The 16,336-nt window shown below is 43.8% G+C and overlaps 1 protein-coding gene across 5 annotated transcripts in view; it reads right to left on the bottom strand.

Annotated features, from left to right (window-relative positions):
• KCNT1 (potassium sodium-activated channel subfamily T member 1) overlaps positions 1-16,336 on the bottom strand; it is a 370,149-nt gene that overhangs the window by 118,521 nt on the left and 235,292 nt on the right. For 2 of the 5 annotated variants that reach the window (XM_069748036.1, XM_069748034.1), the window contains exon 1: positions 9,443-9,632. The exons of 2 other annotated variants lie outside the window; for them this stretch is intronic. In XM_069748036.1, the coding sequence (XP_069604137.1) occupies positions 9,443-9,591 (149 nt within the window). In that variant the 5' untranslated portion in view covers positions 9,592-9,632. Of the gene's footprint in view, positions 1-9,442; positions 9,866-16,336 lie in introns of those variants that run through there. One more of the 5 variants, XM_069748037.1, reaches the window with a different exon arrangement.

Raw genomic sequence — 16,336 nt, 5'->3', positions numbered from 1 at the left:
CCAAACAACAATCAGGGATTGGAGACACCCCCAACAACCATCAGGGATGGGAGACACCCCCAACAACCATCAGGGATGGGAGGCAGCCCTAACAACCATCAGAGATGGGAGGCATCCCCAACAACCATCAGGGATGGGAGGTGGTCCCAACAATTATCAGGGATAGGAGGTGGCCCCAAGAACTATCAAGGATGGGAGGCGGCCCCAACAACAATCAGGGATCGGAGACACCCCCAACAACCATCAGGGATGGGAGGTGGCCACAACAACCATCAGCAATGGGGGGCGGCACCTTCAACAGTTGTCATAGATTGAGGCTGCCTTGAACAAGTTAATATAATCCTTAAGAATTAGCATTCAACATAATATCAATTAATATAATACTTTATTAATATATAAAAGGCATAATGACACAACATATCATATTAGAAACATAAGACCTTTTTATTAAAAATAAATAAAATAAATTAAAAACTAATTATTTATAATCACACTGTGTAAAAGAGGCAGGGTATGTCAAACTAATTGGCAAAAAAAATCATTAAAAAAGTAATTAATTTACTTGTGGTTAACTATGCCGAGAATGTGTTGATAAAGTAAAAATAAATGAACAATTGGTTATAAATCTCTTTTAAATCCCAACATTTAATTTGCATGACATATACAAATGTATATGATTGTTTGGACATGAGGAATTCCACGAAGTATCGTTTCTCCTTGCGAAGAGTGACATGATAAGCATGTCGAGATGAGGAGACTTAAAGCCGCAGTGCTCCTCTGGGAAATATGCAAATTGTCTCTTCAGAGAGGAAGAGGACTCAAACTCTAGTGCCACCTATTGGAAGTAGCAATCCTAACAGTCAATGTTGACCCTTTAATGAGCCTTGTCACATGACTTAGGATAAAAGCCAAACCAGAATTTCAATTTGCAGACCCTGCACTGACGAGGGGCAGTACACCGAAACACAAAGTGGAGATCTGGTTTGGCTGAGTGAGAGGCATCTGACCGGGATCCAAGAAGTATTGTTTCTCCTTGCAGAGAGTGACATGTTAACCATGTCAACATGAGGAAATAAAATGTATGACGTAAATGATCAATACAAATCAATTCATAAAAAAACAAACTGCTCATTCAAAAAGAAACCCCATGATAAATATGATAAAAATTCATTTATATGATATGTAAAAAATATATATAATTATTATTTGAACATGAGGAAATGAAATTTGTGATGTAATTAATCTAATATAAATCAATTAAAAAAAGCAAAGTGCTCATTCGGAAGAAGACCTCATGATCAAAGAATAGGCATCATATAAAACAAAAAAGTATTTCAATAGTAAAAAAAACACAAAAAATAGCAACCAGTGTGACACACCTCTGCCCCCACACACCACTCCAACGCGTGTTTCACTTCCACTTCGTCAGGGATGCCTATTCTTTGATCATGAGGTCTCCTTCCGAATGAGCACTTTGATTTTTATGAATTGATTTTTATATTCGATTAATTACATCACAAATTTTGTTTCCTCATGTTCAAATAATTATATACATTTTTTTTTTTTTACATTTCACATAAATGAATTTCCATCATATTCATCATGGGGTTTCTTTTTGAATGAGCACTTTGGTTTTTTTTTATGAATTGATTTGTATTGATTATTTACATCACAAATTTTATTTCCTCATGTCCAATCATATACATTTGTATATGTCGTGTAAACTACATTTTGGGATTTAAAAGATTTATAACCATTTATTTATTTTTACTTTATCAACACATTCTCAGCATAGTTAACCACAAAATAATTAATTTTTTAATTTTAATGATTTTCTTTGCCAATTAGTTTGACACCCTGCCCCTTACATAGTGTGCTTATGGTTAGTTAGTTTTTAATTTATTTTATTTAATGTATTTTTAATAAAAGGTGTTATGTTTTTTAATATGATATGTTGTATTATTATACCTTTTATATATTAATAAAGTATTATATTCATAGATATTGTGTTGAATGCTATTTCTTTGGTATTATATATTTATGTATAGTATTCTTTGTTAAAAAATTGGTGGTGATTTTTAGTATTTCTTTTCTATATAGATTTTGTCTTGAACAAGTTCCCTACAAACACCAGGCATGTGATGCAGCATGGAGGGGCAGGCTCCTGACCAGCAGTTTTGGGCTATAACTATGTCATCATCCTGTAGGTATCACATACAAACACCCCTTACAGAAGAGGAAGAGCGCTGACAACCTCCGGGAAGTTGCCGTTTTCTCAGTGATCCACTCCAGGTGTCAGGAGAATTTGCTCTTCCTCCCATTCACCTTTCTCTGCTTCTACAGAACAAGATAAGAAGGAACCGCTCTAATTACCTGGATTGTGGAACATTGCTGCAGATGTGTGACACACAATTAAAGTGAAATATCCGCTTTTGTAGGAAAACCGCTAAATATTACTAAATTATTCAATTATGTGGTTTTTTTACAGTGAATATCCAAGTTTTAACACCATTTTGGACCATTTTTTTTGCACGTAGGCTAAAAATTTCTGTCCGCCTGAGGACTTCACTGGTGGGGCTTAAAAGGGTTGATCTCCTCCCCGCCCTCCCTCCCAAAAAAGAAAAGACCCCTAACCTATGGATAGTGAATAACTTATGTTAATTTGCTGATTGCTGAGGGTCCGACAGCTGGGAATCCCAAGATCAGGGCTCTGGAACCCCCTCAGTAGCTTGGTCTTGCATTATGACAAGGTGCGCATGCGCACTAAATTCATGGTCTATGGGATAGATGGAAATAGTGGCGTGCTGTACATTACAGCCCTACAAACAATGAATGGAGGGGTGGTCGAGTATGCGCACCTTATCTCCATTCAGGATGGGTCTGCGGAGGCTGTTCTAGAGCTCCAATTTCGAGGATTCCCGGAGATCAGAACCTCAGTGATCAGCAAATTATCCCCTATCTTATGGATGGGAGATCACTTCTTTTTTTTGGGGAAAAATAAGTTTAAAAGACTTTAAATATTTATCACCCATGAGCAGAGGTGTAGATAGGGTTTTCGTTCAGGGGGGCTAAACTTCTGAGTGGATCCCTAACCAGGTAAGCCTGATTACAACTATGGTGGTCACCCTAATAGTGGTCGTAGGAGAATATCAACAGATGACCGCGCTGTTACTGAAAATAATCTCTATACAAAGACTTAACACTGATATTACTGCCACATAGTAACCATAGATCCCAGTCATGCAGACCATATAAGAGATTACAGTACAGTTACAGATAATGACTTACAGTTGACGTTCTTTCTAATTGAGTCGTTCACTTTTTTTCCGTCTTTTTCATCCGTCCCAGACCGAAATGACAATTTCTTTCAGCTATGGCATGGATACAGAGGTTACAACAAAGGCACATCTGACTTCTCAAATTTCCAGCACCTTACCCAATAATACCTAACATGCACATACTCCTTATCCTGCTGATATGCACTCTATAAAGTATAATGCACTGTCCATTGGCCTGTATATATATAATAATGCACTCCCCATAGACCTCTATAGTAGAATGCACTCCCCATAGACCTCTATAGTAGAGTGCACTCCCCATAGACCTCTTTAGTATAATGCACTTCCCATAGGCCTCTATACAGTAAAATGCACTCCCCATAGGCCTCTATATAGTATAATGCACTCCCCATAGGCCTTTACAGTATAGTGCACTCCCCATAGGCATCTTTATAGTATAATGCACTCCCCATAGACCTCCATAGTATAATGCACTCCCCATAGACCTCTATAGTATAGTGCACTTCCCATAGGCCTCTATATAGTATAATGCCCTCCCCATAGGCCTTCATTTGGTATTATGCAGTCCTTATAGGCCTCTTTAGTGTAATGCCCTCTCCATAGGCCACTGTATAGTATAATGCACTCCCCGTAGGCCTCTGTATAGAATAATACACTCCCCATAGACCTCTATATAGTATAATGCACTCTCCATAGGCCTCTACATAGCATAATGCACTCCCCATAGGCCTATATATAGTATAATGCACTCATCATAGGCCACTATAATATAAAGCACTTCCCATAGGCCTCTATGTAGTATAGTGCACTCCCCATAGGCCTCTCTGTAGAATAATGCACTCCCCATAGGCCTATATATTGTAAAGTGCACTTCCCGTAGATCTATATATTGTATAATGCACTCTCCATAGGTCTCCATATAGATTAATGCACTCCCTATAGGCCTCTATAAAGTATAATGGACTCCCTATAGGCCTCTATATAGTATAATGCACTCCTCATAGGTCTCTATAGTATAAAGCACTCCCTATAGGCCTTTATGCAGTATAGTGCACTACCCATAGGCCTCTATGTAGTGTAATGCCCTCACCATAGGCCTTTATGCAGTATAGTGCACAACCCATAGGCCTCTATGTAGTGTAATGCACTCCCCATAGGCTTCGATACAACATAATGCACTCCCCATTAAAAAAAAATGAAAATATGATACCTTTACTACTCCTACTCGTTCCTGAGCTACTCTCAGTGCCTGCTCATCTCAGCACAGTGGGCATCATGTACCGAAGTCATCGCATCCGCTGTTAGTGTCTGTGTCAGCGATGTCAAAAGCCAAAGGGGGAATGATGGGAGAGGGAGCGTGTATTATTATTATTATTATTTATATAGCACCATTGATTCCATGGTGCTGTACATGAGAAGGGGTTACATCATTGCTTTCAACTGTGTTGGCATCCAGGCGATACAGTTGAACTTGCGATGATGGACAGGAGGGGACTGCTCACGGTCACAGAGTTTAGCTGTATGGGTGCCCTACGCATGCCAATACAGTTAATAGTAGCTTCTGGTGGGCCCCTCAGAGTTCAGGGCCTGGGGTGACCGCACCCTCTCCCCCGCAGTAGCTACGCTACTGTCTATGGGACCCTCAATAACTATGAGAATGGGGGTCCCGTGAAAAATCCATCTACAGAAGTTGTACTTCACAACGTACAGAACTTACAGATGCCACACATAATTACCAACAATGGCGATGGCAATAAAGGCCCATAATAGTCCTACCCTGGTAATGCCTATTTGTGGGCAAAGTTGATGAAGACTTCAGACTTTTCAGGCCCAGGAGCCAGGACATCACTGAATTTGCCTAGGCTGTTTCCACCTAAAAAATGGTATGGCTTATCGATGTATTAAGAAATGAATCAGGCATGGTCCTTATCTATATATAGGGGAGGCCATGTGTCATCTTGTCCACACGGATGTCAGCTCTGCCTCTGATAAAGCAGAAAGGAAGCTAATTCAAAATTCAGGTTGCCATGGTTACAAATAATCAATAAGATTGTATATCAAAATCATTTCCTTCCCGTGGCAAAAAAACAAACAACAGTGAGGAGACCACGACGCGCGCTGGAAGCGAGAGGTAGTGGGGTCACCCCTGTGGAGGAATTTGTGAATTAAGCAGTAGGCACAGGGCTGCACTCTAATATAGGCCCATACTGTGCCGCTAATGTTACAGAAGTGCTGGCGAGGTGTGACTTTTGGTTTGGGTACACTTTGGCTATGTTCACACTAGGTTTTAAAGTGGAAACCGTTTCTGGAAATGCTCCTTTTGAGGAGTCTTTTTCCTGATGCATTTTTGAAACGTTTATTTTCTGCCCGACGCGTTCTCTGCATCCTTCTGATTGGACAGTGACTAGTTTAGATCACAAGTTTTTATCAGGATCTGATACTTATTTTTCCACCAGGCGTTTCTCAAAACCGTTTCAGGAAATAAAAACCTCACATGAATAGTAAAGTGGATTTCCCATAGAAATAAATTACCGTAGATGAGTTTTGAAGTGGTTTTTTTTTTGAGGATCTTGGAATTTGCTTCTTTTTAGTGTCTTTAGAATTTGCACCCTATTTTCGATACATTTTTTGTCACGTTTAAAGTTGCTTTTCTTTAAGCTTTTTTTTATTTTTCCTTGACAACTTTGTTTCCTCATGTTTTAGGGTTTGTTCACATGCTGTGTTTCTGCTGCATTTTTCCACGGAAAAAAATAAAGCACAGCATTTATTTTACTGTACCAGCAAAGTGAAAAAGATTCCTGAAATGTCATGTATGCGGCCAGGGCCGGCTCCAGGTTTTCGTGGGCTATGGGCAACAGAGTCCCGGGTGCGCCCCTTTATCATATACCACAACTCATGATGCACAGATACGACAGATAAATATAAGTATAGTACAATGCCAAAGATTTCACTGACTTCTCACATTATATGAGTGATATCTATTGTAAATTCTACAATAGCTCAGAAACCGAGTGACTGCAGATCACTGAAGACTGGATAGTATAGTCCTCCATACACTATTATCAGCAGCACATCGTCCTCTATACAGTATTATGGGCACCGCATATATTGCGCAATACATTATTACGGGCCCCATATATTGTGCCATAGAGTTTTATGGGCCCCACATATTGCTCCACACAGTATTATGGGCCCCACATATTGCTCCATAGAGTATTATGGGCCCCATATATTGCTCCATACAGTATTATGGGCCACAAATAATGTTCAATAGAGTATTATGGGCCCCATATATTGCTCCACACAGTATTATGGGCCCCATACATTGCCCCATAGCGTATTATGGGACCCAAATATTGCTCCATACAGTATTAAGGGCCCCAAATATTGCTCAATAGAGTATTACAGGCCCCATATATTGCTCCACACAGTATTAGGGCCCCATATATTGCTCCATACACTATAATGTGCTCGATACAGTATAATAGGCCCCATACAGCATTATGGGCCCCATATATTGCTCCATAGAGTATTATGGGCCCCAAATATTGCTCAATAGAGTATTATGGGACCCAAATATTGCTCCATACAGTATTATGGGACCCAAATATTGCTCAGTAGAGTATTACGGGCCCCATATATTGCTCCACACAGTATTAGGGCCCCATATATTGCTCCATAGAGTATAATGTGCTCCATAAAGTATAATGGGCCCCATACAGCATTATGGGTCCCATATATTGCTCCATACAGCATTATGGGTCCCATATATTGCTCCATACAGCATTATGGGCCCCATATATTGTTCCACACAGTATTAGGGCCCCATATATTGCTCCATACAGTATAATGTGCTCCATACAGTATAATGGGCCCCATTCAGCATTATGGGCCCCTTATATTGCTCCATACAGCATTATGGGTCTATATATTGCTCCATACAGCATTACGGGCCCCATATATTGCTCCACACAGTATTAGGGTTCCATATATTGCTCCACACAGTATAATGTGCTCCATACAGTATAATGGGCCCCATACAGCATTATGGGCCCCATATATTGCTCCATACAGTATTATTGGCCCCATATATTGCTGCACGGAGACGTCACAGAGCTCAGACACAGAGGGGGAATGATGGGAGAGGGTGCCTGTCCCATCATTATTTTTAACTGTATCAGCATAATGGATGCTGGCACTGTTCCCCCCTGACTCATGGGTCCCATAGAGTGCTGGTGTCACCGACGCCAAGTCGGCCTCCATGTTTTTCCAGGACCCTGGCACTTGCCCGGGAGCGCCGGCCCTGCTTGCGCCGTTTATTTATTTTTTCTTGCAGATTTGAACATCCAAAGCGTATTTAAAATCGTCAGCTCATCAAGTCTATCAGCCTGTATTTTACGCAGCGTTTCTTCTGCCAACACTCTAGTATTTGCAGCAGGTTCTTCTGAAATCAACAAACAAATTATTCAATTATTCAATGAAATTTCCATAAGGCTCCTGAATAAAGGGGCGCCCTCCTGGACTTAGCCTTTTTCCTGGCATAAAACAAGTTGGCTTAGGTCTACCACAACCAGCCCCTTCTTCTCATATTATAAGGTGTGTACAGGATTAGAAAAACATGGCTGTTTTTTTTTTTTCTAAAAACAGCGCCACCTTCGTCCTTGGACTGTGAGTGGTACTGCAGGTCTGCTCCATTGAAGTGAATGGAACTGGGCAGGTGTGGCGCAGCTTTTGAAAGAAAGCATTCATCCAATGCCAGTCCGAAAAGTAAATTAACTTTGTTAATGGCTTTATAATAACTTGTGTGCTTTTAATTAATATTTGATAAAGTTAATGACTGAAAAAATAAAGAGATGTGAATGTCGGTTGTGCTCCAGGTATTTGCAACTCATGAATAAATTATGTGCAAGTGTAAAAATGAAAGCGATTGTACGGTTTTATCTATATATATTTTTTTTTACAGAAACAGCGCTTCTCTTGTCCGTAGGCCTAGTTTGGTATTGCAACTATTCACTTAAATGCAGACGAGCTAATGGCGACAGCTGATCGTTGGGGTCTATCCGCTTACGGAGAACTTTGGAGGAGCCCCTAGATCCATCCAATGGGTACCCACTGATTACAATGGTGGGAGTTGTGGTTCTCCAGTGGCTGTAACTGGACACATGGGTTTGGGAACTTAATGCTACTACACTCCAAATACATAATGGTATATACCAGTTGTCTGCAACCTGTGGAAACACTACAAACCCCAGAATGCCCTAAGGAAAAGAAAAAGGAAATCAAAATCCGTTTGTATGCAATAAATCCGGACCCTGCACAGATTATGCAATCCTGCTGCTGTCCCGGTCCGATCTACAGTAAGAATACAAAGTAACCGGCGGGGAATCGGGCGCAATTCCACCTTCTGATCCGTGCTCGCCTGCTGGTTTATAAGAATGTTTCACTCTGGGCCAAAACCTCCTGCAGGTAGCCCCGAAAGCCGAAAACACCAGGAGCCTTCATTATCATTCCCATCAATATCCCTCCAAAAAATACATTTTTTTTTTTTGCCCCAAATTTTTCTATTTTATCTCTTGCTTTTTAGAAACAGGACCAATCCTTAAATCATCTCAAATTTTGCAGGGGCTCAGTAGTCGGATCCTAAAGAGTTAATGACAGGCAAATAATGGAGAATGGCGCACCTGGAAACACTTTACATTTTGGGCTGTGCGGGAATGACGTCCCTAGGATTGCTGTCATTGAATGGAAGTGGATCTGACCGGACGCGGATTAACTCTTTCAATAAGGGTGCCGCAATTATGGACTGCTACGTGTTTATGATAGCGCTATCCACCGTGGTGTACAAACTTCATGGGGCGCCACATATTAGTACCATGTGACCCAAGCAAACACCACCGAGCACTGCAGCATCAATCCAGCATCAACACGGGCATCACTGGCATAGGGTGGCGGAGAGGTAGAGGGGGCTGCATCAATCTACCACTCTTCCCATCATCCATTTATTTATGTCTCGGTGATCCGACAATCCCGTTTTGCTGCATTATGGTCAGCCGGCATCCATGCATAGCATACCCGTATACATGCCCACATGCACCCCCCGCCGCCATGCACCAGGATACATGCATATCGGGTAGGATAGGTACCTCTGCCCTGCATCACTTGTCAGGGACCCCATAATTCGAGCTGGTAGCAGGGGGCTGACTCCGTTCAGGTCTTCCCTTGTAATTGGTGGGACAATTTTGGAAGCAGCGCTGATCTCGGAGGGGGAATTCTTCATCTTGGCTCTTGCCATCTTCTCGGCTGAGGCTGCACTTCCTCTCGTCTCTTTAACTCGCATGCACGGTGATCATACTGCATGCAGTTCTGTACTGCAGGCTGGTACCATCTTATTTTATACTTCTTCCCTGCTCCCCGCCAGCAAATGGTACAATCCTTTTCTCTCCGTGGATTTCAGCACAAGACGCCTGAGTGGGTAAATGCATTTACTCGGTGGCGAAGGGGTAGAGGAGTCCGATACGCAGTGATGGAGGCGCCGCACATCTCACCTCCTCCGAGATGCTGCACTCAGTCCTACATCTAGGCGATGCCTCCTGTCCATCCGTCGCTTCCTCCTCCTCCCCTGCAAACACATCTCTGTCCCCATGCAAATTCCTGCACTTGGTTACTAGCCATACATAATAGTCGCCATTTAACCCTTACACGAACTAGCAATTTTCTTTTTTGTTTGTTTTTCTCTCTCATTCTCCTGAGAGCTATAACTTTTTGTACATTGCAGGACGCATTCAATTACGCCATTTATTTTTCCATATTATATATTGAAAAATAGTGAAAAAAAAAAACAATTTTTGCAGAGTTTTGTTGTCATAGTGTTAGTAGAAATGAGCCAGTAATGGGATACTTCAGGTCAGTGTGCTTATGGCAATACCAAATGTGGCACCCCTAGGGGTATTTGCCACAAAAATAGTTACTGACAGTAAATGCAAATACTAAAATAGCAAGACTGCACTACCACCTCCGGCCAGAAGGGGGAGCTCCAGAGACTCCCCTTGATCCATTCTGGTCTGAGAGAAGAACTGGCAGTTGGGCTAAGGAGCTGAAAGTGAGAGGTCATACAGTTGAATCTCTAACAGCCCTGTGACTGTTACCAGGCCTAAATCACCGGCCTGAGGAGAAGAGGGATAGAGAAAAAGGACATTGTGAGAACCGGGTAGCATTAATCACTACCCAGAACAGGCGCAAAGACGGATACCGGATCCGTGGCTGTATTCATTACATATAATACAGCAACCGGAAAAACGTGAGGTGATATCAGCTTCACTAGGGTCGGACGCAGCAACAGACACAGAGTTCAGCGGTACTCCTGGAGGGGGTAAGCCGATAAAAGGACTCGTGTTGCCCGTCGAACCAGGACCCGGAGGGGACAGATTGGGCCGGCAGCCAGTTCACATACAGCAGCAGGGCCACACAGATATTGCGTACAATAAGAGGCGAAGACCCCGGCAGGGTCAAAGTAACTCAGAGTTCCCATACAGACTCCGGTGACAGGACTGGTTGTAAATCCTTTTTTGTTAAAGTAAACTGGTTAAACGTTTCAGTGCATCAGTCTTTCATTTGGACAATAGCCATCTATCCAGGATTGGGATCATCACCGCTGGGAGAACCTGCTGCTGATCAAGTAAGTGCCTGTTCCCTCACGATACCCTTTACACTGTGCATTGCCTGAGGCCACAGCACCGGGTCAAGCCACCCGTGACACCCCCCTCAACAGACAGACCCCATTGGTCCGGTGCTGGGTACCCCGGTCTCTTGGGCGTCACAATTGGCGTCACGAACAGGATCTAGCCAGCCCGTATATCGGGTATTGTGTGCCGTGATTGGAGCCCAAAACTGTGAAAACTTGGATGAAAAATCTTGAAAATTGACTTTATTAAAGAAAAATCCATTCTCCATTGAAAACTATTGAAAGTGACTTTTCCCCATTGGTTATAATGGAGTAAAGATGGCCGCCATCCCCTGAGGTAATCACTTCATAACCGTTAGGCACGAGACTGTTAATTGAGCTACGCCATCACCTGAGCCCCAGTCTAACTGAAAAACTTCAGAATCCGCCATTACAGAGCGCGGTGGGTGGGAGCAGCAGGGGGCGTGTCATTGTGGGCGGCACCAAGCTGAGCGCTCTGACATCAGAGCAAGGGGAAAATCGATCCTGCTGCACAGCGGAACGAATCTACACTATCCCGACGGAAGCGGAGGACCGGAAGGGTCTGGATTAACTAAGGGGGCTCAGTATGTCGCAGCACGGAGACGCCGCAGCACCCGGCGACGCTAATGCAGCTGAAAGACAGAGTGTCGATAGAGAGTCCGGTAGCGCAGCGGTGCAAGGAGTGGCGCCCATCATGCCGGTGCTGATGCCATATACCCCGGGTGGTCCATGGCTTCCAATGTATGAAGGTGAGCCTAATACCCTTGACGATTTCAGAGAAAAGATGCTGGCCCATTTTGACATGTTCCCCGTGGGTGAAGTTCAGCGTGTTAGTCTCCTGATGATGCAGTTAAGTGGCCATGCTAAGCGAGAAGTCACAGCATGGGCAGCTGATCTAAAAGGCACTGTTGAACGCATATTTGCTGGATTAAAAGCTACATTTGAAACCACTGCCAGCAGCAAAGCTAAAGTACGATTCTTTAATTGCAAACAAAAAGTTAATGAGGGCGTGAGAGACTTTGCCTTAAACCTGCAGGAAGCCCTTAAATCACTTACACTGGCTGAACCCATTTTTAACACCGGAGCGGATAAACTGCTAAGAGATCAATTTATTGAGGGACTCTACACCCCTTCTCACCGGGGGCATGTGAGCATGCTTGTTTTTAAGAACCCTGAATTGACATTTGCCCAATTAAAGGAGAGCGTTATACGTCTCCAGCTGGCAGAGGCACCTCGGGATCAGGATCCTGCGCAACTCATGGCAGAGGCTCCTCAACAACATGGAGTACCAGTGACATCAGCTATGTCCGGGGCCATTGCTAAGCCCCTGGGGCCCAGTACTAATGAGGCTCTTCAACAAAAGCTTGACTCTTTAACTGATGTTGTTGCTTCAATGGCTAAAACCATGCAGGAGATGAGAGGACCCAAGATGGAGTTGTCAAACCGTAGAGAAGGTGTTCCATGGATGAGACCCCGGAGATACCCGACATGGAGAGGACGACCCCGCGACCGCTACCAACCGGATGGACAGCCCATTTGCCGCCGTTGCCAGCAGCCAGGCCACTTTGCACGAGATTGTGATTTAAACGGGAATCCCCTGGGAATGCGGGCCGCTTCGCAGGAATGAACTTTCAAGGCCCAACACCCTGGCACGACAGGTACATCGGAGGACGACCCATTATCCCTATCGTGCTGGACGGAATGCCCCTCAACGCTTTGCTGGACACAGGTTCCCAGATTTCATCTATACCGTTTATCCTTTATAAGAGGTACTGGGCTGATGCAGATATTGATAAAGGGCCCTCTGATGTTGAACTAGATATATGGGCCAGTAATGGTAAGTTGGTACCGAAACTAGGATTCAGGGAGATGACCATAAAGATTGGTAAAGTAGAATTGAAGAAACAGGGTATAATTGTTGTTGATGTTGACCGGCGGAACTGTGAACCAACTGTATTGATAGGAATGAATGTGTTAGAGAACTGCTTTTCCGAAGTCATTTCTGTCTTACAGCAAATTGCTGAAACTGCCCAATCCTGCCAGCAGAGAGTTCTCCGGAGGGAAATAAAAGTATTGATGTTAAGGCAACAGGTAGAAGTTGCAGGTGGAGAAATCGGCAGTGTGAGGGTAAGTGATCCAACATCTATTGTAATCCCACCAAAAACAGAAATGCTGGTATGGTGTAGAGCAGCCATTGGTACTAAGGGACGAGATTATCAAGCCTTAATAGAACCAGTGTACACCGACAGCAGGCCCACTATACTCACAGCACGAGGGATAGTCGAGGTACACCGGGGACGAGTGCCGGTACGACTTTTGAACTGTGGAGAGGAAGAGGTCACTTTGCCAAGGTATGCTACAATGGCAAAGCTATATACTGTTGACAACAATGCCATCACAACCATTGAGCCCTTAGAACCAACCTGTCAGGTGGAAGGCAATGGCTCAGATGGAGAAATGGAGGATTGGTGCCAACAGCTACACGTGGGCATAAATTCAACACCTACCCATCAAAAACAAGGGGTGTATAGGCTAGTGACGGAATATGGACAAGTCTTCAGTAAACACCCATTGGACTTCGGACGGATAGAAGGGGTAGAACACACAATCCCCACCAGTGACCATCCCCCAATAAAAGAGAGATATAGACCCATACCGCCCGCTCACTATCAATGTGCAAAAGATATGCTGAGGGAGATGAAACAGGCCGGGGTAATAAGAGACAGCTGTAGCCCCTGGGCGGCCCCTCTAGTGATTGTCAAAAAAAAGGACGGAACCATGAGAATGTGCGTAGACTACCGGAAGATTAATAACATCACCCATAAAGACGCCTACCCCTTGCCTAGGATAGAAGAGTCCTTAACTGCTTTGAAATCTGCTAATTATTTTTCCACCTTAGACTTAACAAGCGGGTATTGGCAAGTCCCTGTGGCTGAGCGAGATAAGGAAAAGACGGCATTCACCACACCAATGAGTCTATGTGAATTTAATCGCATGCCGTTCGGACTCTGCAACGCATCCGGTACCTTCCAGCGGCTGATGGAATGCTGCCTCGGACACAAGAACTTCGAGACCGTCCTCCTGTACCTAGATGATGTGATCGTCTACTCAAAGACTTACGAACAACACTTAATAGACCTGGCAGAAGTGTTCGAAGCCTTATCCAGGTATGGCATGAAAGTCAAGCCATCCAAATGTCACCTTCTCAAGCCAAAGGTACAGTACCTGGGACACATCGTGAGTTCGGAGGGAGTAGCACCAGATCCCGAGAAAATAAGCGCCATAAGGGATTGGCCAAGACCTACCAGCGCAAAAGAAGTGAGACAATTCCTGGGATTGGTGGGTTACTATCGCAGATTTATAAAAGGATTTACCAAGTTGGCAGCACCCTTGCAAGACACCTTGGTAGGGCAGACGAAGAAACCTTCAAACCGAAACCCTCCTTTCAGTGGAACGACGAAAGGGAAGACTCCTTTGAACAACTAAAGAAGGCACTAACCGGGGAAGAGGTTCTGGCATACCCAGATTACCATCAACCTTTCATCCTCTACACCGATGCCAGTAATGTGGGACTAGGAGCGGTGCTGTCACAAAAGCAAGAAGGTCGGGAGAAAGTCATCGCCTTTGCAAGTAGAAAGCTCCGGCCTACTGAAAGAAATTCAGAAAATTACAGCTCCTTCAAATTGGAACTACTGGCAGTAGTTTGGGCTGTGACTGAACGTTTCAAACACTATCTGGCCGCTGCAGAATTTATTGTCTATACTGACAACAATCCGTTGACCCACCTGGACACAGCCAAATTAGGTGCGTTAGAACAGCGATGGATAGCCCGGTTATCTAATTACAACTTCAAGATCAAGTATCGAGCAGGTCGCAAGAATGGAAATGCCGATGCCCTATCCCGGATGCCACACTTGAGAGATGTAGAAGAAGAAATGGGGGAGCTTGAAGAAATTGAACTACCAGCCTTCCATCATCCCAAGGCAAAACATCATCAGTCAAGTACCTATCAGAAACAACAAGAGGTGAATTTAAATCCGTTAGCACACCATAGATGGGCTGACACCCAAGACAGCAATCCGGCTGTGAAGTTGGTGAAGGAACTGTTAACTGAGCAAAGTGCATATCCCGATGAGGATGCCCCAGAAGAGACGCATCAACTCTGGAAAGAGAGAGGCAAAATGTTCCTGTATCAAGGGAAGCTCTGTAGAAGGTACACCAATCCGAAAACACATGAATTGGTTTGGCAGATTATCGTGCCTAAACAAGATGTCAAGATGGTCCTCGAAGCTTACCATAATGGTGCTGGTCACTTCGGTTGGAAAAAGTTAGAAGTACTTCTAAGAGAAAGATTTTATTGGGTCGGGATGAGAAAATCAATCGAACAGTGGTGCAGAAATTGTGGCCCGTGCAACCTCAGAAGAAACGATCAAAAGAACCAAAGAGCACCACTGCAGCCCATAATCACCAAACAACCACTTGAACTTGTAGCCATGGACCACGTGAAGTTGACACCAAGCCGGTCTGGCTATGTCTATGCCTTGACCATCGTGGACCATTATTCACGCTTCTTGGTAGTAGTACCCGTAAAAGATCTGACAGCAAAAACAGCAGCCAAAGCGTTCCAAACGTACTTTTGTAGACCCCATGGATATCCGGAACAGGTTCTCACCGACCAAGGTACAGCCTTTGAATCAGAGATCTTCAGAGAATTCTGTAATATGTATGGTTGCAAAAAGATCCGGACGACGGCCTATCATCCACAAACAAACGGCTTATGCGAGAAGATGAACCATATTGTAATAGAACTACTAAAGACTTTACCTGAGGCAGAAAGGAATCAATGGCCAGAGAAATTGCCTGACTTGGTGGATCTGTATAATCATGTCCCGGTGAGTTCCACCAATTGCACCCCAGCTTACCTTATGCGTGCAAGACCCGGCCAATTACCAATCGATCTAGAAATGGGAATTCTGAAACCAGACGCAGAAGTCCAAGACTCCAATTGGGATATCATACGGCAAAAGCAGTATTGCCAAGTGCAAGAGAGTGTGGAAAGAAGCCTTCAGCAAACTAGAGAAAGACTAGAGCGAACTTTCAACCAGAATGCTCTAGCGACCCCATTAAGACCAGGTGACCAAGTGCTCAAGAGAAATCGTCGAACCAATAAACTGGACAATCAGTGGGAAGCCGTACCCTACACAGTTTTACCAACAAGAGTGGATAATCCTAAAATGTGTCTCATTAGCAAAAACGGAGGCTTAACATCTGTACTAGTGTCAAGAGACAATCTTAAATTATGTCCGGAAGCATTGAAAGAGCCAGACGTTGTCCA

The sequence above is a fragment of the Ranitomeya imitator genome, chromosome 2 (assembly GCF_032444005.1).
Source record: "Ranitomeya imitator isolate aRanImi1 chromosome 2, aRanImi1.pri, whole genome shotgun sequence".
In the NCBI taxonomy this organism is placed as follows: domain Eukaryota; kingdom Metazoa; phylum Chordata; class Amphibia; order Anura; family Dendrobatidae; genus Ranitomeya; species Ranitomeya imitator.
Note: the sequence above shows the minus strand (reverse complement) of the source record. Positions and strands in the feature narration are given on the sequence as shown.